This window comes from Mobula birostris, chromosome 2 (assembly GCF_030028105.1).
Source record: "Mobula birostris isolate sMobBir1 chromosome 2, sMobBir1.hap1, whole genome shotgun sequence".
Taxonomy (NCBI): Eukaryota; Metazoa; Chordata; class Chondrichthyes; order Myliobatiformes; family Myliobatidae; genus Mobula; species Mobula birostris.
Genome location: NC_092371.1, coordinates 6434374 through 6457294, shown reverse-complemented (window position 1 = coordinate 6457294; position 22921 = coordinate 6434374). Strand labels below are relative to the sequence as shown.

At 48.6% G+C, this 22921-nt stretch overlaps 1 protein-coding gene across 1 annotated transcript in view; it reads right to left on the bottom strand.

The window, feature by feature from the left end:
* dcst2 (DC-STAMP domain containing 2) overlaps window positions 1–22921 on the bottom strand; it is a 74946-nt gene that overhangs the window by 9991 nt on the left and 42034 nt on the right. The window contains exons 11-14 of the mRNA XM_072251695.1: window positions 21472–21602; window positions 20294–20421; window positions 16543–16636; window positions 4812–5084 (exon numbers count right to left, since the gene is read on the bottom strand). Of these exons, the coding sequence (XP_072107796.1) occupies window positions 4812–5084; window positions 16543–16636; window positions 20294–20421; window positions 21472–21602 (626 nt within the window). The remainder of the gene's footprint in view (window positions 1–4811; window positions 5085–16542; window positions 16637–20293; window positions 20422–21471; window positions 21603–22921) is intronic.

Genomic DNA, 22921 nt, shown 5'->3' with positions numbered 1-22921 from the left:
TATCAGGTCACCTCTCATCCTCCGCTGCTCCAAGGAGAAAAGGCTGAGTTCACTCAACCTATTCTCATAAGGCATGCTCCCCAATCCAGGCAACATCCTTGTAAATCTCCTCTGCACCCTTTCTATGGTTTCCACGTCCTCCCTGTAGTGAGGTGACCAGAACTGTGCACAGTACTCCAAGTGGGGTCTGACCAGGGTCCTATATAGCTGCAACATTACCTCTTGGCTCCTAAACTCAATCCCACAATTGATGAAGGCCAATGCACCGTTTGCCTTCTTAACCACAGAGTCAACCTGCGCAGCAGCTTTGAGTGTCCTATGAACTCGGTCCCCAAGATCCCTCTGATCCTCCACACTGCCAAGAGTCTTACCATTAATACTATATCCTGTCATCATATTTGACCTACCAAGATGAACCACTTCACACTTACCTGGGTTGAACTCCATCTGCCACTTCTCAGCCCAGTTTTGCATCCTATCAATGTCCCGCTGTAACCTCTGACAGCCCTCCACACTATTCACAACACCCCCAAACTTTGTGTCATCAGCAAATTTACTAACCCATCCCTCCACTTCCTCATCCAGGTCAGTTATAAAAATCACATAGAGTAAGGGTCCCAGAACAGATCCCTGAGGCACACCACTGGTCACCGGCCTCCATGCAGAATATGACCCGTCTACAATCACTCTTTGCCTTCTGTGGGCAAGCCAGTTCTGGATCCACAAAGCAATGTTCCCTTGGATCCCATGCCTCCTTACTTTCTCAATAAGCCTTGCATGGGGTACCTTATCAAATGCCTTGCTGAAATCCATATACACTACATCTACTGCTCTACCTTCATCAATGTGTTTAGTCACATCCTCAAAAAATTCAATCAGGCTCATAAGCACGACCTGCCTTTGACAAAGCCATGCTGACTATTCCTAATCATATTCTGCCTCTCTAAATGTTCATAAATCCTACCTCTCAGGATCTTCTCCGTCAACTTACAACCACTGAAGTAAGGCTCACTGGTCTATAATTTCCTGAGCTACCTCTACTCCCTTTCTTGAATAAGGGAACAACATCCTCAACCCTCCAGTCCTCCGGAACCTCTGTCATACTCATTGATGATGCAAGGATCATTGCCAAAGGCTCAGCAATCTCCTCTGTCGCTTCCCACTGTAGCCTGGGGTACATCCCATCCGGTCCCGGTGACTTATCCAACTTGATGCTTTCCAAAAGCTCCAGCACATTCTCTTCCTTAACATCTACATGCTCAAGCTTTTCAGTCTGCTGCAAGTCATCACTACAATCATTACAGGGGACTCAATAGGAGATTCTGTGACCGCAAAAGACACACCAGGGTGGGGTGTTGTCTCCCGGGTGCCAGGGTCCATGATGTATCGGAGTGGCTGCAGGATATTCTCAAAGGGGAGGGAGAACAGCCAGAGGTTGTGGTGTATATTGACACCGACGCCATAGGCAGAACAGGGGGAGAGGTCCTTCACAGTGAGTATATAGAGTTAGGAAAGGGGCTGAAGAGAAAGATCTCCTGATTACCCGTGCCACAGGCTAGGGCAGGTAGGAATGGGTGATAGCATGGATGAATGAGTGGCTGAGGAGGGGGTGCAGGGGACAGGGTTTCAAGCTCCTGGATCACTGGAACGTTTTCTGGGGAGGGGGTGCCCTGTATAAGAGGGGCAGGTTGCACCTGAACTGGAGGGGAACCAATACCCTGGCTGCAAAGTTTGCTGATGCTACTCTGGAGAGTTTAAGCTAGCTTTGTAGGGGTTGGGAAGCACAGTCCCAGGTCAGTAAGGGAGGGATTGGACCAGCAAGTAGATGTGAGGGAAAGCATTGAAAGGCAAAATCAAAGTAACAAGTTTTATGGGTCAGAAGTTTGAAGTGTGTGCATTTTAATGCTAGAAGTATTATGGGTAAGGGCGATGAACTTAGAGCACGGATCAGTATGTGGAACTATGGTATTGTAGCCATTATGGAAAATTAGTTGAGAGAGGGACTGGAATGAGTGTTTAATATACCTGGTTTTCAAAGTTTTAGAAAAGACAGAGGAGAATGTAGAAGAGGGGAGGGAGTTGCACTGCTAATCAGGGACAATATGACAGCGACACTCAGGGGGGAGTCAGACACATTTGGGTGGAACTCAGGAATAGGAAGGATGCAATCACACTGGTGGGATTGGACTGCAGACCCACTAATAGCCACCAGGACATTGAGGAATAGATGTGTAATCAGATAAAGGGAATATGAAATAGAGTTGTTGTCAGGGGGGATTTCAAGTTCCCAAATACAAACTTGGGACTTTCTTAGTGTAAGGGGTTTAGATGGGGCAGTGTTTGTTAAGTACATCCAGGAAGGACAAATCACTGTGTGGACTTTTCAATGAGAGGAGGGGCTGTACTGGCCCTGGTGTTGGGTAATGAGCTTGGCCAGGTGACTGACCTTTCACTGGGTCAACAGTTAGGGAACAGAGATCACAACTTCTTAACTTTCAGGATAGCTGTAGATAAGGATAGGTATGGTCTTATGGGAGAGTTTTAACTTGGAGTAGGGCAAGTTATCAGGGTATTAAGCAGGAACTAAGAGATACCAATTGGGAACACCTCTTTAACTGACAAGTCCACATCAGAAATGTGGAGGGTGTTTAAAGAGCAATTGCACCGAGTGCAGGAAAGGTATGTTCCTGTTAGAAGGAAGGACGGGGATGGAAAGATACGAAAACCTTGGATGTCCAGAGAGGTGATGGATTTAGTCAAGAGGAGAAAGGAAAAGTGTGGAAAGTTTCGGAAGCCACGATCAAACGGAGCACATGAGAGGTATAAAGAAGCCAGAAAAGAACTCAAGAAGGGAATTAAGACAGCCAGGAGGGCCATGAAAAGTCCTTGGCGAATAGGATCGAAGCGAGTCCTAAGGCATTGCATACATACATCAAGAGCAAGAGGATAACTAGGGAGAGGGTGGGACCACTCAAGGATAAAGGGGGGGAACATCTGCTTGGATGCGGAGAAAGTGAGTGAGGTGCTTTATGAGTACTTTGCCTCAGTATTTCCCAAGGAAAAGGATGTGGAGGACCAGGAGATAGATGCTGAGTGTATGAATACATTAGGATGTTTAAAAGTCAAGGAGGAGGAAGTGCTGGGCCTCCTAATGAGTGTTAATGTGGGTAAGTCCCCAGGGCCTGATGGGAGACCCCAGGTTATTGAGGGAGGCAAGAGGCTAGGTTGCTCAGTCCTTGACCAGTATCTTCATGTCCTGTCTAACCACGGGCGAGGAGCCGGTGGACTGCCGAGTGGCTAATGTCATATTCCTATTTCAGAAGGGAACCAGGGAAAATCCTGGGAACGATAGACCGGTGACTCTCACATCAGTTGTAGGGAATTACTGGAGAAAATCCTTAGGGATGGGATATATGAGCCTAATTAGGGAGGGCGAGCATGGCTTTGTGCGTGGCAGGTCGTGCCTTTAGCAACTTGATTGAGTCTTTCGGCAAGGTGACGAGAGAGATTGATGAAGGTAGGGCAGTGGATGTTGTCCACATGGATTTCAGTGAGGCCCCTGATGGGAGGCTGACCCTGATGCATGGGGTCCACAGCGGATTGGCTGTTTGGATTCAGAATTGACTTGCGTATAGATGAGAGAGGGTAGTGGTTGAAGGGGCTTATTTGAGCTGGAATCTGTAATCAGTGGAGTTCCGCAGGGGTCTGTGCTAGAACCTCTGCTATTTGTGATGTGTATAAATCACCTGGATGGCTGGGTTAGTAAATTTGTGGATGATACCAAAATTGGTGAAGTTATGGAGACTGGCGAAGAACACAGCACAATATAGATCAGTTGCAGATAGGGGCTGAGAAATGGCAGATGGAGTTGAACCCAGATAAATGTGAGGTGTTGCATCTCGGTAGGGCAAATGCAAGGAGACAGTGCACTGTTATTAGAGAGATCTTTAACAGTGTTGCTGAGCAGAGAGATCTTGGGATCCAAGTTCATAGCTTCTTGAAAGTGGCTACGAAGATCGATAAGGCGGTTAAAAAAGTCCATGGTGTTAGTTGAGGGATTGAGATCAAAAGTCAGGAGGTGGTGTTGCAACTTTGTAAAACTCTGGTCAGGTCGCATCTGGAGTATTGCATACAGTTCTGGCCACCCCGCTGTAGGAAGGATGTTGAGGCTTTGAAGAGGGTTGCAGACGAGTTTTACAGTATGCTGCCTGGTTCAGAGGGCAGGAGAGGCAGGAAAATCTCGGATTGTTTTCTCTGGAGCGCCAGAAGCTGAGGGAAGATCTGATAGAGGCTTACAAGATTATGGGAAGCATAGACAGAGTGGGCATCTGTTTCTCAGGGTAAAAATGTCTAATACCAGAGGGCATGCTTTAAAGTTGAGAGGTGGGGGTGGCCAACACATGGGAGGCTTTTAAGAGACATTTAGATAGGAACATGAATGTGAGGAAGATGGAGGGATATGGTAGGAGGTAGGAGGGATTATGTTTGGGTATTTTTGATCTGCTCTTTAGCTGGTTCAGTACAACACTGAGGGCCGAACGGCCTGTTTCTCTGCTGTACTATTTTCCGCGGAGTGAATGAGGCTGGGGGGCGACCTGATGTGGTCACTGTCTGACACCCCTGAGGTGTGAGTGTTAGTTGCCTGTTCCCAGCCTGACTGTAGTCTGACTGAGTGATTTACTCTGAGACCGGGAGCCACGTATGGGCCCACGTGGGGATGGAATTGACAGATTGGGGTAGCCTCTCTGGTGATACAAGTAAAATTTGCAGCCGCTGAGGTGGTACTTGACCTCACGGCGACCTTGACCTACCTACGTTGAGGCTTCTGGGTCTCCGGGAGGACGGATGGGGTCACCGGTCTTTTCTTTTTGCTCCCCTTGCCCTTCCGCTTCCCCTGGAACAGCCTCCTGAGGGTGCTGGCTTTTTCCGCCGTCACGCTGTGCTCCTCGTACAGCGCCGTCCTGATCCGTTCCTTCAGCAGCGCCCGCATCCTCCTCCGCTCCTCCTTCTTCTTGTCCAGCCGGGATTTCAGCGAATCCACGGCATTCACCCACAGCTGGACTTTGCCAGTGTCGCTGGAGTCTCTGCAGTGGGGGCAGACAGCGGGGAGACTGATTCAGATTCGGGTCAGCCTACTGTCACGCACGCCAGCACATAACACGCACAAACCGCTGGAGCAACTCAGCGGCTCAGGCAGCCTCTACGGAGGGGAACAAACAGTCAACGTTTTGGGACGAGACCCTTCGTCAGGACTAGAAAACAAACTGAACACAGAAGGTTCTGCAGATGCTGGAAACCCAGAGAAGGACACACACTAAGTGCCAAAAATCCAGGGGAACTCAGCAGGTCAGGCAGCATCTATGGAGACGAATAAACAGTTGACGTTTCAGGCCGAGACCCTTCATCAGGACGGGGAGGGAAGGAGGAAGAAGCCAGGAGAAGACGGGAGGAGGGGGAGGAGCACAAGCCACAGATGACACAGTCCCGATGAAGGGTCTCAGCCCAAAACTATGACTGTTTATCCCTCTCCACAGAATGCGGCCCGACCTGCTGAGGTCCTCCAGCATTTTGTGGGCATTTCTTTAAATTTCCAGCATTCGTGGAATGTCACGTGTAGATGAGAAACTCTGTAAGATTGGTTAGACATAACTTGTCACACATAAAGCTATATTGACTGCCCTTAAACAGTCCCTGTCTATCCAAACACTTAAATATTCTGCCCCTTAGAATATCTTCTATCAACTTTCCCACTATCGATGTCCAGCTCGCTGGCCTGTAATTTCCTGGCTTGTTCTTAGAGCCTTTCTTAAACATCATCTACCCTCCAACCCTCTGGCACCTCGTCTGTCTTAAACATCATCAACCCTCCAACCGTTCGGCACCTCGTCTGTCTTAAACATCATCTACCCTCCAACCCTCCGGCACCTCGTCTGTCTTAAACATCATCTACCCTCCAACCCTCCGGCACCTCGTCTGTCTTAAACATCATCTACCCTCCAACCCTCCGGCACCTCGTCTGTCTTAAACATCATCTACCCTCCAACCCTCCGGCACCTCGTCTGTCTTAAACATCATCTACCCTCCAACCCTCCGGCACCTCGTCTGTCTTAAACATCATCTACCCTCCAACCCTCCGGCACCTCGTCTGTCTTAAACATCATCTACCCTCCAACCCTCCGGCACCTCGTCTGTCTTAAACATCATCTACCCTCCAACCCTCCGGCACCTCGTCTGTCTTAAACATCATCTACCCTCCAACCCTCCGGCACCTCGTCTGTCTTAAACATCATCAACCCTCCAACCCTCCGGCACCTCGTCTGTCTTAAACATCACCTACCCTCCAACCCTCCGGCACCTCGTCTGTCTTAAACATCACCTACCCTCCAACCCTCCGGCACCTCGTCTCTGTTAGCGCCCATGCAACTTCTGCATCTGCCTCCCACAGGGTACAAGAGAACATGCTGTCTGGCCCTGGGGATTTATCTACCCCAATTTGCCTCAAGATAGTAAACACCTCCTCCTCTGTGATCTCTATAGGGTCCATGGCTCCGCTGATGCTTTGCCTCACATTCATCCGTCTCTGAGTAAATATAGATGCAAAATTTCCATTTAAGATCTCACCATCTCTTTCAGCTCCACACACAGATTACCATTCTTCTTCCAGACGACCAGTTTTGTCCCTTGTTATCCTTCTGTCCTTAGGGTATCTATAGATTCTCCTTAACCTTGTCTACCTGAGCACTCTCATGTCTTTTGTAGTCCTCCTGAAGTCCCTCTTAAGTGTTATCTTCCATTTCTTATACTCCTCAAGTAACTCATTAGTTCCTGCTTGCTAAACCTGCTAAGCACCTTCTTTTTCTTAACCAGGATAGTTGGATGCATCAGCAAGGCAGCTGAGGCTGAGTACAGGGCTACGGTAGGAAACTTTGTCACATGGTGTGAGCAGAATTATCTGCAGCTTAATGTGAAAAAGACTAAGGAGCTGGTGGTAGACCTGAGGAGAGCTAAGGTACCGGTGACCCCGGTTTCCATCCGGGGGTCAGTGTGGACATGGTGGAGGATTACAAATACTTGGGGATACGAATTGACAATAAACTGGACTGGTCAAAGAACACTGAGGCTGTCTACAAGAAGGGTCAGACCCGTCTCTATTTCCAGAGGAGACTGAGGTCCTTTAACATCTGCCGGACGATGCTGAGGATGTTCTATGAGTCTGTGGTGGCCAGTGCGATCATGTTTGCTGTTGTGTGCTGGGGCAGCAGGCTGAGGGTAGCAGACACCAACAGAATCAACAAACTCATTCGTAAGGCCAGTGATGTTGTGGGGATGGAACTGGACTCTCTGACGGTGGTGTCTGAAAAGAGGATGCTGTCTAAGTTGCATGCCATCTTGGACAATATTTCCCATCCACTACATAATGTACAGGGTGGGCACAGGAGTACATTCAGCCAGAGACTCATTCCTCCGAGGTGCAGCACAGAGCGTCATAGGAAGTCATTCCTGCCTGTGGCCATCAAACTTTACAACTCCTCCTTTGGAGGGTCAGACACCCTGAGCCAATAGGCTGGTCCTGGACTTACTTCATAATTTACATATTACTATTTAACTATTTATGGTTTTATTACTATTTAATTATTTATGGTGCAACTGTAACGAAAACCAATTTCCCCCTGGATCAATAAAGTATGACTATGACTATGACTATGGGTATGACCTCAGTTCTCTCAAAAAGCAAACCTGTTAACCTTGCCTTTTATTCTGACAGGAAGATACAAACTCTGTTCTCTCAAAAATTCACTTTTGAAGGTCTCCCACTTACCGAGTACATATTTGCCAAAAAAAGCAACCTGTCCCAATCCACACTTGCCAGACCCTCTCTGACAGCATCAAAGCTGGCCTCTCTCCAATTTACAATCTCAGGAAGGTGGGTGTGTGCAGTGAAATTCTTGACATGTGTGAAGCTTGCTGAGAAGCAGTGTGCATGGTTGTAACGAACACAGTGACGATCACGAAGCAACGGAATGGTGCAAAGATCAAGCATTAAGTACAGAATTCAAGTACACCCCATCACACTCGCGAGGATCACCCTCTCCACTGCCCACCTTTGTAACATGTAACACCTTACCTGTCTCCGACATCTCAGGCTGGGGAGGAGGTTCAGGAAAAACTAGGATTAAACACTTTTTTTTTGCATTCAACATCAGTAACTGATGGTACGGAGAGGCCATGACCCAGGATCGGAAAAAAGCTACAGATGGCTGCAAACTCTGCCACCTCTGTCATGGGCACCATCCTCCCCAACGTCAAGGAATCTTCAAAGAGTGATACCTCAAGAAAAAAAAAGGGGGGGCATCCATCATTAAGGTCCCCCACCACCCGGGGCGTTCCCTCTTCTTGATACTTCCATCAGGGAGGAGGTACAGGAGCCTGAAGACCCACACGCAATATCTTAGGAGCAGCTTCTTCCCCTCTGCTGTCAGACTTCTGAATGGATAATGAGGCCTCATGATCTTTCCCCCCTCTCTTCTTTACATGGGTTACTGGGTGGTGCAGCTCGTTGTGCTGGAAGGCCTGTTCTGCGGTGTACCTCTAAATAAAATGAAGATAAATTTCTGAACGGTCCATGAATCCTCAGCATTTCACTCTCCTTACGCCATTTAATTTTATACGTATATGCAGCCCCTTCACTGGGCTCGTACGCAAATTGGCTCACGGCCAGCCCTGCAAACAACCACACGACTCAGTGGGGAGGAGGCTAACTTTCACAAACAATATACGTCCAGGCTCGGTAGGATTTGAGGTTCAGCCGAACGGGAACGCGGTGACTTCCCGATTGAAGAAAGCTCGACGTGAGCGAATGCTGCGTAAATACGGCCCATACACAGTTATCGGTCGGCAAGAAATAACATGTTGTACTCTGGTATTAAGTTATAAAGAAAGTATATTTACAAACTTCAGCTTTATCAAACAGTTAGTAGGAAAAAGGAAAGGAAAAAAAAAGGCCCATTACAGTTAAACCAATCTAAATAAGAACAGAAGAAATAGGAGCAGGAGTCGGCTATTCGGCCCATCGAACCTGCCCCGACATTCAATAAGATCATGGCTGATCTGTCCGTAAGCTCAGCTCCATCTACCTGCCTTTTCCCCATAATCCTTAATTCCCCTATGTAAAAATCTATCCAACTGTATCTTAAATATATTTAGTGAAGAAGCCTCGACTGCTTCCCTGGGCAGAGAATTCCACAGATTCACCACTCTCTGGGAAAAACAGTTTCTCCTCATCTCCATCCTAAATCTTCTCCCCTGAATCTTGAGGCAATGTCCCCTAGTTCTAGTCTCACCTCCCAATGGAAACAACTTTCCTACTTATATCTTATCTATCCCTTTCAAAATTTTGTATGTTTCTATGAGATCCCCTCTCATTCTTCTGAACTCCAGAGAGTACAGTCCCAGGCGACTCAATCTCTCCTCATAGGTTAACCCCTTCATCTCTGGAATCAACCTGGTGAACCTCCTCTGCACTGCCTCCAAATCCAGTATATCCTTCCTCAAGTATGGAGACCAGAGCTGCACACAGTACTCCAGATGCGGCCTCATCAGGACCCTGTGTAGTTGCAGCATGACCTCACTGCTCTTCAATTCAATCCCTCTGGCAATGAAGGCCAACGTTCCGTTTGCCTTCTTAATAACCTGTTGTACCGGCAAGCCAACTTTTATGATTCATGAACAAACACTCCCAAGTCCCTCTGCACAACAGCATGCTGCACATGGTTGGAGCTCACCTTGAAGTTGTCTTTTTACTCATGCGCCGGACCCACAGCCTGTGTGAAAGCACCCAGCTCATTCCGAATGTCATTTGAAATCCATATCGAACAAATGGGCTGTCTCTCGGGAGCATCTGCACAAATCACCGTGCCACAGGGATGCTCTTCCCCCGGCATCCTCAGCCACCTTCCCTCCTGTCCCCTCCGCCACTCCCGCCAATAGAAAGACCCGTGAGCTACACTGTCCGTCAAAAATAAACCTCCCTCCGCCTGTTCTCTTGAACTTTCCCCCGATTCTGCCAACCTGACTGGCTGACACAACATTCCTAAGTTGGACATCATAGCCCCTCATCTTTTAGCTGAAATCAAACATCCTAAAACAGGTCACACTGCTTCTACAGAGCTGCTAAAATGAAATACCTACAGTATAGCAGTAAAAATCTTAACCAGCGCATTACGCTCTCCCCCAGCCAAAAATAGTCATGTCCTTATGACTTTGAAATTCACCAAACCATTATAATAACATGGTATTCAAATAAATTTTGTGATTTCAGTACTCCCCAACCCGTTTGTAAATGGAAGTCCTGGCCTTCCTGGGATGCGAGGTCTCGGTGTACCTCTCCAGATTAAAGTGGAAGCTCTTACTGTCTTTCCAACGTGAAACTTCAGCCTAATCTTCCCCTAAATTGTCTTTCACTGAAACTTAAAAGCAGTGTCCCGGGATATCTCACCATGGGAATGGACATGACATCCGTTTCCCGGGTGTATTCTCTGCCAGCCTGGCGAGGAGTTTCCTGACTCTGAGATCTCCTTATCTCATCTTCAGCCTCTCCAGCTTCAACCACTCCTCGTGGCCTTTCCTGTCTGCTAGAGGGTGCCTCGCTCTGTCTGTCACAGAAAACAAAGAAACCTACAGCACAGTACCGGCCCTTCGGCCCACAAAGCTGTGCCAAATATGTGCAGTACGTACTTTAGAAATTACCTAGGGATACCCATAGCCCTCTATTTTTCTAATCTCCATGTAGCCATCCAGGAGTCTCTTAAAAGACCCTATTGTATCTGCCTCCACCACCATCACCAGCAGCCCATTCCACGCACTCACCACGCTCTGTGTAAAAAAAAAACTTACCCCTGACACCTACTTCCAAGCACCTCAAAATTATGCCTTCTCGTGCTAGCCATTTCAGCCCTGGGAAAAAGCCTCTGACTACCCACATGATCAATGCCTCTCATCGTCTTATACACCTCTATCAGGTCACCTCTCATCCTCTGTCACTCCAAGGAGAAAAGGCCGAGTTCACTCAACCTATTCTCATAAGGCATGCTCCCCAATCCAGGCAACATGCTCATAAATCTCCTCAGCACCCTTTCTATAGTTTCCACATCCTTCCTGTAGGGAGGTGACCAGAATTGAGCACAGTACTCCAAGTGGGGTCTGACCAGGGTCCTATATAGCTGCAACATTACCTCTCGGCTCTTAAACTCAATCCCACGATTGATGAAGGCCAATGCACCGTATGCCTTCTTAACCACAGAGTCAACCTGCACAGCAGCTTTGAGTGTCCTATGGAGTCAGACACTCTGATCCTCCACACTACCAAGAGTCTTACCATTAATACTATATCCTGCCATCATATTTGACCTACCAAAATGAACCACCTCACACTTATCTGGGTTGAACTCCATCTGCCATTTCTCAGCACAGTTATGCATCCTATCAATGTCCCACTGTAACCTCTGACAGCCCTCCACACTATTCACAACACCCCCAACCTTTGTGTCATCAGCAAACTTACTAACCCATCCATCCACTTCCTCATCCAGGTCATTTATAAAAATCACGAAGAGAAGGGGTCCCAGAACAGATCCCTGAGGCACACCACTGGTCACTGACCTCCATGCAGAATATGACCCGTCTACAATCACTCTTTGCCTTCTGTGGGCAAGCCAGTTCTGGATCCACAAAGAATGTCCCCTTGGATCCCATGCCTCCTTACTTTCTCAATAAGCCTTGCATGGGGTACCTTATCAAATGCCTTGCTGAAATCCACATACACTACATCTACTGCTCTACCTTCAGTGTGTTTAGTCACGTCCTCAAAAAATTCAATCAGGCTCGTAAGGCACGACCTGCCTTTGACAAAGCCATGCTGGCTATTCCTAATCGTATTATGCTTGTCCAAATGTTCATAAATCCTGCCTAACAACCAATCAACTTCCCAACCACTGAAGGTTTTCCACCTCTTTCCTCAAAAGCTCCATCTCCCTGGCATCAGGGGTCACTTTAGCAACTGAGGCTACCACCGAAGACTCTTTTAGGAAATGCCCTGCTCCTAAATCATGTTTTTCTCCTCTCTAACTTCTCTGAGTAACTCAGTAAAAGATGGAAGGGGGCGCGACCTGCAGGTGATTTAAAAAGTGTAGAGCAAACACGTCATGTGACAGCGCGCCCTTCACAACGTGCTCCATCCTCAAGCAAATTTCTCTCAGAAAGTTGGATGTCCCATTTGTGACACAAACAGTGGCAGCAACTTCTCCAACCCGGACAGCTTCTCTCCTTCCTCCTGGAATGTGTGCCCAAACTTCATCATCACATCAGCTGCACCTTCAGCAGTGTCACAAGCATCCTCCAGAGCTGACATGGCTAATGGATTTTCTGCCTTTAGGAACCTCGCCATACCAGTTGCTGGACTCTCTACCAGTCTGTTCTCTTCCCCATATTATCTGAGCACAGAGATGTCAGCTCAGCCCAAGCCTCAGTGTGGGCTGCCTTAGTGACCATCGCCCGGTAGCGCTCACACCTACAGTGATGGAATGCTAGACTGAAATCCTGCCTCAGCAAGGACCTGGGCCCACTGCAAATTGCCTATTTGACGATCAACACTGGTGCACCTCAGGGGTGTGTGCACTCTCAATGGCTCTTCACATGGCCTTAGACCACCTGGACAATACAAACCATAAGACAAAGGAGCAGAAGTCGGCCATTCGGCCCATTGAGTCTGCTCCGCCATTTTATCATGAGCTGATCCATTCTCCCATTTAGTCCCACTCCCCCATCTTCTCACCATAACCTTTGATGCCCTGGCTACTCAGATACCTATCAATCTCTGTCTTAAATACACCCAATGACTTGGCCTCCACTGCCACCCGTGGCAAAAATTCCATAGATTCACCACCCTCTGGCTGAAAAAAATTTCTTCGCATTTCTGTTCTGAATGGGCGCCCTTCAATCCTTAAGTCATGCCCTCTCGTACTAGACTCCCCCATCATGGGAAACAACTTTGCCACATCCACTCTGTCCATGCCTTTCAACACTCGAAATGGGACAGGAGGTCCGGGAAGAAAGACTATCCCATGATTCTCTCGTATCCCCTTTTGCCAATCACCTGTCCAGCTCTTGGCTCTATCCCTCCCCCTCCTGTCTTCTCCTATCATTTTTGATCTCCCCCTCCCCCTCCAACTTTCAAATCTCTTACTCACTCTTCCTTCAGTTAGTCCTGACGAAGAGTCTCGGCCCGAAACGTCGACTGCACCTCTTCCTAGAGATGCTGCTTGGCCTGCTGCATTCGCCAGCAACTTTGATGTGTGTTGCTTGAATTTCCAGCATCTGCAGAATTCCTCGTGTTTATATGTTTAAGCATCAAACTGCTTAATCAATTTTTAACAGCAATTACACAGCACTCAATGAATCGCCAGGCGATAGCCCCCTCATCGGGCTCGTTCGGAAACTTGGCTTGATCACGGTGCGAAACTCACCTTTCATAAACAATAAGCATCTAGGGTCGGTATGATTTGGGGTTCAACTGAGCAGGAAAGTCGTGATGTTCCAATTAAAGATGTGAGCGAATGTGGTGTAAATACGGCCCATACACAGTTATCGGTCGGCAAGAAATAAACACCGCATAAAATTATAAAGAAAGTATATTTACAGGTTTCAGCTTTATCGAACAGTTAGTAGGAAAAAAGGGGAAAAAAATTTTAAAAAGGCTCATTACAGTTAACCCAGTCTAAATGTGCACATGGTTGGAGCTCACCTTGAAGTTGTCTTTTTACTGGCGCACCGGACCCACAGCCTGTGTGAAAGCACCCAGCTCATTCCGAATGTCGTTTGAAATCCATATCGAACAAATGGGCTGTCTCTCGGGAGCATCTGCACAAATCACCGTGCCACAGGGATGCTCTTCCCCCGGCATCCTCAGCCACCTTCCCTCCTGTCCTCTCCGCCGCTCCCGCCAATAGAAAGACCCGTGAGCTACACTGTCCGTCAAAAATAAACCTCCCTCCGACCCTTCTCTCGAACTTTCCCCCGGTTCCGCCATCCTGACTGGCTGACACAACATTCCTAAGTTGGACATCATAGCCCCTCATCTTTTAGCCGAAATCAAACATCCTAAAACATGACACACTGCTTCTATAGAGCTGCTAAAATGAAATACCTACAGTATAGCAGTAAAAACCTTAACCAGGGTGTTGTATTGTATTTCAGCCTGTAACTTAAAGTAATTGTTATGTTTTACACTGTCCCGCTGCTATATCACAACAATGTTCACAGCACACAGCATGTCGGTGATAATGAACCCCATTCTGATCAGTTTATTGTGGTGCAATGGAACTCCTCGCTCGTGTGAAGCTCATCAATAAATATCGATCCTAATAAAGGCAGCGAGGCGGTGCAGAGTGCAGTCTCAGCCAGTACGCAGTGGGGTATCATAAAGCAGCAACGGCGGATAAGGGTCTGAGAACGTGGCAGCCCCACCAGGAAGGGGATGTGAGAGAACCGGTTGGTTCAGGGGTCTGACAGCAGTGTTCATCTGCGCTTTCAAGCCCCTGCGTCTTCTCTAGAAGGCAGAAGAGAGTGGAGGGAATGGCCGGGTGTCAGGTATCCCTGACGATACTGCTGAAGTATCCGTGAAGTCAGACCGGACGGAACGCGGGTGACTCGCCTGTGATGGATGGGGCCGTGTTTACTGCTCTCCGCAGATTCCAGTGTCCAGTTGCCTACCAGAATGTGATACAACCCGTCAGGACCCTTCCTATGGTGTATCAGTAGAAGTTTGAGGGAATCCTCATGGACAAGTCAAACCTATCTAAGATCATTCGTCAAAGCATTTAAATTCAAGAATCGGGGAGTTACGTTGCAGCTTATAACATTCTGGCTAGGCTGCATTACATCTGGTCACCCCGTTACAGCCTTTGGAGAGGGTGCAGAAGAGCTTCACCAGGATGCTGCCTGGGTTAGAGGGTATGAACCATGAGGAGAGGTTGGGCAAATTGGGTTGTTTTCTCTGGACCCGCCCAACAAAAATGAGAGGGGGCATTTAAGGTGAGAGGGGGGCATTTAAAGGAGACGCGCCGGGCCAGTTTTACAGAGTGGAGGGGTCTGGAGTGCGCTGCCAGGGGTGGTGATACGGGCAGGTATGATAGAGGTGTTTAAGAGGCTCATAGACAGCCCAAGCCCATCGATGTGCAGGGAATGGAGGGACGTGGACATAGTGTAGACAGAAGGGGTTAGTTTAGTTTAGTTCGATTTAATTACTAGGTTAATAATAACATGGCCAAACAGCCCTATGCATCATCACCACGTCAGTGTGGAGGGAGCACAGTCGAGGAACTTGAAGCTGCCTCTCAACCCTTCCCAGTGGTACATTGGTTTGACCAACTTAGCGACAAGGAGAAGTTGGACAAATGGAACAGGATCAGGAACGGTTATCATCTCTAGGCCACCAGGCTCTTAAACCAGAGGGGATAACTTCACTCGTCCCATCACTGAATGACCTCTGGACTCACTTTCAAAGACTCTACAAGTCATGTTCTCGATATTTATTTGTTATCATTATTTTATGTATTTTTTCTCTTTATGTATTTGCACAATTAGTTGCCTTTTGCACATTGGTTGCCTGACTTTGCTGCGATCGGGGTTTTCATTGGGTCTATGGTATTTCTTTGTATTTATTGTGAATGCCTGCAAGAAATTGTAAATTGGCAATGTGACTAGGCTCGGGTTATATCAGGGGTTGCTGGGTCGTGCGGCCAGAAGGGCCAATTCTTCACTGAGTCTTTAAATAAATAATTTTCAGGGTGGTACGTGGTGACATATTCTACTTTGAAAATAAATTTACTTTGAGCACCAGAGGCAGAGGGGAGACCTGACAGAGGTTTATAATATTATTCCGGCTCTTTATACACAGGGTGAAAATGTCAGACACCGAGGACGTGGGTTTAAGGTGAGGCAAGAGGTGAGGGGGTAAGTTTCTCTGTCAGGGAGAGTGGTGGGAAGGCACTGCCAGCGGGCATTTGGACAGACACGCGAACAGATTGGGAACGGACGGACAGGGAGCCCATGCAGTCAGGCACGATTACTTTAATTCTGTGTTATGTTCAGCATGTCTATTTATTTAGACGTCCAGCGTGGAACTGGCCCTTCGAGCTGCACAGACCCACAGCCCATGATTTAACCCTGGCCCAATCACAGGACAATTTACAGTGACCAATTAACCTATATGCCTTTGGAATGTGGGAGGAAACTGGAGCACCCGGAGGAAACCCACGCATTCAACGGGGAGGAGGGTTAAAATCTTTACAGGATTGAACTCTGAACCCCCGAAACCCCGAGTCGTGCCGCACCGTCGAGCCGAAGGGCCTCTCCCTGTGCTGTACTGTTCTGAGTTGAAGGCAAACAGCCGGCCGGTGGCTCTGGTAGTCCAGCCCGGGAAAGAACGAGCCCAGGGTGGGCAGAGGAGGAGGTAGTTCTCTGAGCTGTGGGGGTGGTCTGACTTACACCTCCTCATCGATGTCTCCCTGGTAGGCGAGTGGTCCCATACACACCGAGCAGATATTGTTCATTAGCTGGTAGCACTCCGTGCAGTAAATGCCTGTGGGGAGGGGGGCGAGCACTGGTTAGAGAGGGGTCTCTGTCAGACTGCAAACGGCTTATCGAGGAGGGACGACTACAACCCTGGAATGTTCCCCCAGCACAGCAAGGACATCGACATTGTCAGGACTCCGTCTCCACCTCTTCTCTCTCCCTCTCTCTTCCCCCCGCCGTTCTCTATCTTTCCCTCTCACTCTTGACACTCTCTCTTTGCCACTCACTCCCACTCTCCCCATCTTCTGCCTCTCACTAAACTTCTCCCTCTCTCCCCAATCCCACCTCTGCCACTCCCACTCTCTCCATCGTCCTTCTCTACCTCCCATCTCTATCTTACTCTCACTTCCTCCCTTTTCTAGAACCCATCTCTATATATCCCTTCTCTCTGTCTCACACACACTCTCTCTGGCCCCCCCATCTGTACTCTGTTCCCGTCTCTCTCCTCTACGCGACTCTCTCTCGATTTATTCCTGCCTCTTTCCAATCTACTTCCATATTTACAAACAAAGAGAAAAATCAGCAGATGCTGGGAATCCAAGCCACACACACACAAAATGCTGGAGGAACTCAGCAGGCCAGGCGGCATCTATGGAAAAGAGTGAACAGTCGATGTTTTGGGCCGAGACCGTCCCCAGAATACGAAACGTCAACAGTTTACTCTTTTCCATAGATGTTGCCTGGCCTGCTGAGTTCCCCCAGCATTTTGTGTGTGTTGCTATTTCCATATTCTTATCTTTCTACATCTGTACCCCTCCCTCTATTTCTTCTCTCTATTCCTCTCTAATTTTTCTCTCTTTCTTATAGAGTCATAGTGCTCACTAGAAACAGGCCCTTTGGCCCATCTAGTCTGTGCTAAACTGTTGTTCCACCTCATCCCATCAACCTGCTCCAGGACCATACCCCTCCCATTCATGTACTCCTTTTAAATGTCCCAACCAAACTCACCCCCACCACTTGCACAGATGCTCGTTCCACACTCTCACCACCCTCTGGGTGAGGAGGTTCGCTTAAACACTTCGCCTTCCACCCTTAACCCATGACCTCTAATTCTAGTCTCACCCAACCTCAGTGGAAAAAGTTTCCAGACCCACAATACATCACTCACAACACAGAAAACAAATATTACCATAAATAGATTAATAAAATGCAATTCAAATTGCATCTACCGTTCAGGTAAACAGCTGGCTGACCTCGGTGGTGGCAGGGTGTTCATTAGTCTCCCAGCCTGAGGGAAGAAGCTGTTCCCCAGTCTGACAGTCCCAGTCCTGATGCTCCTGTACCTCCTTCCTGACAGTGGTGGGTCAGAGAGATTGTGGGGTGGGCGGTAGGGATCCTCAACAATGCCGTTTGTGTACAATGCTCCCGGTAAATGTCATGAATAGAGGCAACAGTGACCCTCTTGGCAGATTTTACTACCCTCTGTAGGGTCTTGCAGTCTGATGCCTTGCAGCTTCCTTACCACATGATAACACAGAACAGAATCCCTAACCGGCATCTCCTCAGTCAGTAAGCACAAAATAATCTGCAGATGCTGGGATCAAAGCAACACTCACAACACGCTGGAGGAACTCAGCAGGTTGGGCAGCATCCGTGGAAAAGATCGGTCGACCTTTCCCAGCTGCCTATCACCTCCTTCTACTACCCATTGTGTTTTCCCCTATTCCTTCTTCACCTTTCCTGCCTATCCCCTTCGACTGTACCTCTTCCTAGAGATGCTGCCTGGCCTGCTGCGTTCACCAGCAACTTTGATGTGTGTTGCCTATCCCCTCCCTGCTTCCCCTCCCCCACCCCTTTATCTTTCCCCTTACTGGTTTTTCACCTGGAACCTACCAGCCTTCTCCTTCCCACCCCCCCCACCTTCTTTATAGGGCCTCTGCCCCTTCCCCCTACAGTCCTGGCGAAGGGTTCCGGCCCGAAGCGTCGACTCATTGTTTCCACGGATGCTGCCCGACCTGCTGAGTTCCTCCAGTGTGTTGTGAGGGTCACCTCAATCAGTAATTTAATTACGCCATTCTGTTATACTGTCCAGTGGCATGAGACCGACACCCCCCGGGAAACGTGTCAAAGGTGTATAAAATGGTGAGAAAGGGTAGAGAAATTCTGGTTTATTTATTGATTTATTTGGAGATTCCGTGCCAAACAGGCCCTTCTGGCCGTACAAGCCACCAATTTAACCCTAACCCAATCATGGGACAATGTACAACGATCAATTAACCTACTGACTGGTACGTCTTTGTAAACCAGGAGGAATCCCATCCATTCCCGGGGAGCACATACAAACACTTTACAGATGACATCAGGATTGAACTCCGAAATCTGACGCTGTGAGCTGTAATTTTGCCCACTAGCCACTACGCTACCATGGAATTTTTAGCTACTAGAGGGCAGAGGGTTCCTTAAGGTTGTCAAAGCTGGGGAGCTAGTGGGGATAAGCTCCCACCATCTATAAAATGCTCTGAATGGCATGTGTCTCAAATAGCCTCTGACAACCCAGTCCAGCTCCTGGCCTTCACGAGTGAGATTATTCAGGGATTGGACACGCTGCAGGCAGGAAGCATGTTCCCGCTGATGGGTGAGTCCAGAACCAGAGGCCACAGTTTAAGAATTAGGGGTAGGCCATTTAGAACAGAGTTGAGGAAATACTTTTTCACCCAGAGAGTGGTGGATATATGGAATGCTCTGCCCCAGAAGGCTGTGGAGGCCAAGTCTCTGGATGTTTTCAAGAAAGAGATGGATAGAGCTCTTAAAGATAGGGGAATCAAAGGTTATGGGGATAAGGCAGGAACTGGATACTGATTGTGGATGATCAGCCATGATCACAGTGAATGGTGGTGCTGGCTCGAAGGGCCGAATGGCCGACTCCTGCACCTATTGTCTATTGTCTATTGAGTGGTTTAGCTACTAAGCACAGCAGAACCGTGAGTACTGACAGGAGGAGGGGCAAAGGCGGGTTACTGGCGTCTTAAAACCAGTCGCTTTGGGCAGATGGGCTCGTCAGCCGTGGCTGGCAGCTCATCTAGGAGAAGGAAAACTCTGATCTCTAACCTCCACGGCTCTGTTGCTGTACCCACTCCTGGGGAAGGCTTCGGGAGTAAACCCTGAGGGAAAAATCCAGGGCTGGAGTCCCCAGGGCAGTCCCGCGTTGAGTTCAACGCTGACTGCTGACGCCATTGTGCCAAATTGTTTCGGTCTCTGCCGTTTCTCCAGATTCATCGATGTTATTTTGCACATCACCCACACAGATTGTTTCTTCACGTCAGTACGCCAGGGTAACAAAACACAGCATAAAGTGTTACACTTACAGAGAAAGTGTGGTGCAGGTGAACAGTAACGTTGAAGGACCACTTCCGGTGGATTGTGAGGACAACAAAACATCTTATTGTACCAAGGGTCTGATAACGGTGGGATAGAAGCTGTCCTTTGAGACTGGTGGTGTGTGCTTTCAGTCTTTTGTCTGTTCTGCCTGAGGGGAGGGGGAAAGAGACAACGTCCAGAGTGGTAAACAGATGGGATTACAGATTGGCATCATTCTGGGCAGGAAGACCAATTCCTGTGCCTTAGGCCTCTACGTTCTACCCTTTCTTCAGTTTACAAGGTCGTCGCCTCGGAACCACGGGGCATTGGAGGTGGTGGAGGGGACGATGGCGAGGGCGACAGTTACCTTTACACCCGGGAGTTATGCAGGGAACAAACATCTCACTTTCCTCTCCCTCCATCACCCGGCCGCACGCCAGGCAGTACTCCTCGTAGGTTCCCGTGAGGGCGGCGATCCACGCAAAAAACTTGTACCTGTGGGTCCACATTGAGAGGGCTTAACTTACAGGTGGGAAAGTTATAGCTTGGGGGGTGGGGAGACTGACGGGGAGGGTTATAGTTACAGGGGAGACTGATGGGGAGGGTTATAGTTATGGGGGAGAGTGACGGGGAGGGTTATAGTTACAGGGGAGACTGACGGGGAGGGTTATAGTTACAGGGGAGAATGATGGGGAGGGTTATAGTTACGGGGAGACTGACGGGGAGGGTTATAGTTACGGGGAGACTGATGGGGAGGGTTACAGTTACAGGGGAGACTGACGGGGAGGGTTATAGTTACGGGGAGACTGACGGGGAGGGTTATAGTTACGGGGAGACTGATGGGGAGGGTTACAGTTACAGGGGAGACTGACGGGGAGGGTTATAGTTACGGGGAGACTGACGGGGAGGGTTATAATTACAGGGGAGACTGATATATATACAGTACACACACTTTTTGTAATGTATCATCATTGTCATTATGTGCCACTTTGTATGATATGGGCTATTATGGTCTTTTGTCCATGTTTGTTCTTGACAATTTGTTCCACAGAAAGTGGTTTGTCATTGCCTTTACAAGACGGGTGACCCCAGCCATTATCAATACTCTTCAGAGATTGTCTGCCTGGCGTCAGTGGTCGCGTAACCAGGAGTTGTGATCTGCACCGGCTGCTCATACGACCATCCACCACCTGCTCCCATGGTTTCACGTGACCCTGATCGGGGTGGGGGGGGGGGACTAAGCAGATGCTACACCTTTCCCAAGGGTGACCTGCGTAGTGCAGGGAAGGAGCGCCTTACACCTCCTTTGGCAGAGACACATCTCTACCCCGATACCCAGTTGTAATTTATTGTCTGTATTAGAGTTTATTGCAATGTACGGCTACCACAGAACAATGCATTTCATGTCCGATGCCAGTGATGTTTAATCTGATGCTGAATGGGAATGGGTGGAATGGGTGGGAATGGGTGCCTGGTGGTCGGCATGGACTTGACGGGCCGAAGGGACTCCCTGCTGGGGTTGGAGGGGGTGGGGTCTCTCCCTACCGTGCTGCCAGGACGAGGAGGATGCTGGTGTGGCCGCCATCGGTGGAGTTTCTCTGCACGCATCTGAAGAGTTCATTCATCAGAGAGGATCGCTTGGTCTGGATCTGGTTGTACAGGAAGCAGATGCGTATCTGGTCGGGGTGGGGGGGGTGCGGGAGGGGGTAAGTACAGAGGTCAGTGAGGCTGCAATCAACTCGTTCCAGACCCTCTCCCCAATCCCCACCCCTCCGTTCCCAGGCACCCTTCACAGTTCTGCCCGAACCCTCCCACTGTAATGAACAGTCGGGGCGGTGAGGAGGGAATGCCTTGCCTTCGGAGGGGCAGTGAGGAGGGGCACTGTGCTGGGGTGGGTGGGGAGGGGGCATCGTGCTGTTTAAAAAAGGCTCTAAACAGAAACCAGCAAATTATAGGCCAGCGAGTCTGACATCAGTTGTGGGAAAGTTATTCCAAGGAACCAGATATACAAATATTTGGATAGATGATTAAGGATAGTCAACATGGCTTCCTGTGTGGTAGGTCATGTCTAACTAATCTTATCGAGTTTTTTGAGGAAGTTATCAGGAAAGCGGATGAAGCCAAGGCAGCGGATGTTACCTACATGGACTTTAGTAAGGCATTTGGCAGGGTCTTGCATGGGAGACTTGTCAAGAAGGTTCAGTTACTCAGCACTCAGGATGAGCTAGTAATTCGGAATTGACATTGGCTTTGTGGGAGAAGCCAGAGAGAGGTAGAGGAGGGTTGTCTCTCTGACTGGAGGCCTGTGACTAGTGGTGTGCCACAGGGATCGGTGCTGGGTCCATTGTTGTTGGTTATCTATATCAAGGATCTGGGTGATAATGTGGTTAACTGGATCAGCAAATTTGCGGATGACACCAAGATTGGGAGTGTAGTGGACAGGGAGGAAGACTACCATGGCTTGCAGAGGGATCTGCACCAGCTGGAAAAATGAGGTGAAAATGGCAGATTAAATTTAATGCAGCCAAGAGCAAGATTTTGCACTTTAGTAGAACCAACCAGGGTAGGTTTTACACAGTAGGGCACTGAGGAGTGCAGTAGAACAAAGGGATCTGCGAATACAAGTCTATAATCCCTCGTAAGTGGCGTCACAGGTAGATAGGGTCATCAAGAAAGCTTTTGGCACATTGGCCTTCACAAATCAAAGAACTGAGTACAGAAGATGGGATATTATGTATAGGAGATTAGAGAGGCCTAATTTTGGAGTATCTCGTGTAATTTTGGTCACCCAGCTACAGGAAAGATGAGAACAAGGTTGGAAGAGTACAGAGAAAATTTCCAGTGGTATTACTAGGTCTGGAGGACCTGAGGTAGAAGGATTGAATAGCTTTGGACTGTATTCTTTACAACTTAGAAGATTGAGAGGAGATTTGATGGAGATGTACAAAATTATGAGGAGTAAATGCAAGCAGGCTTTTTCCCACTGGACTACAAA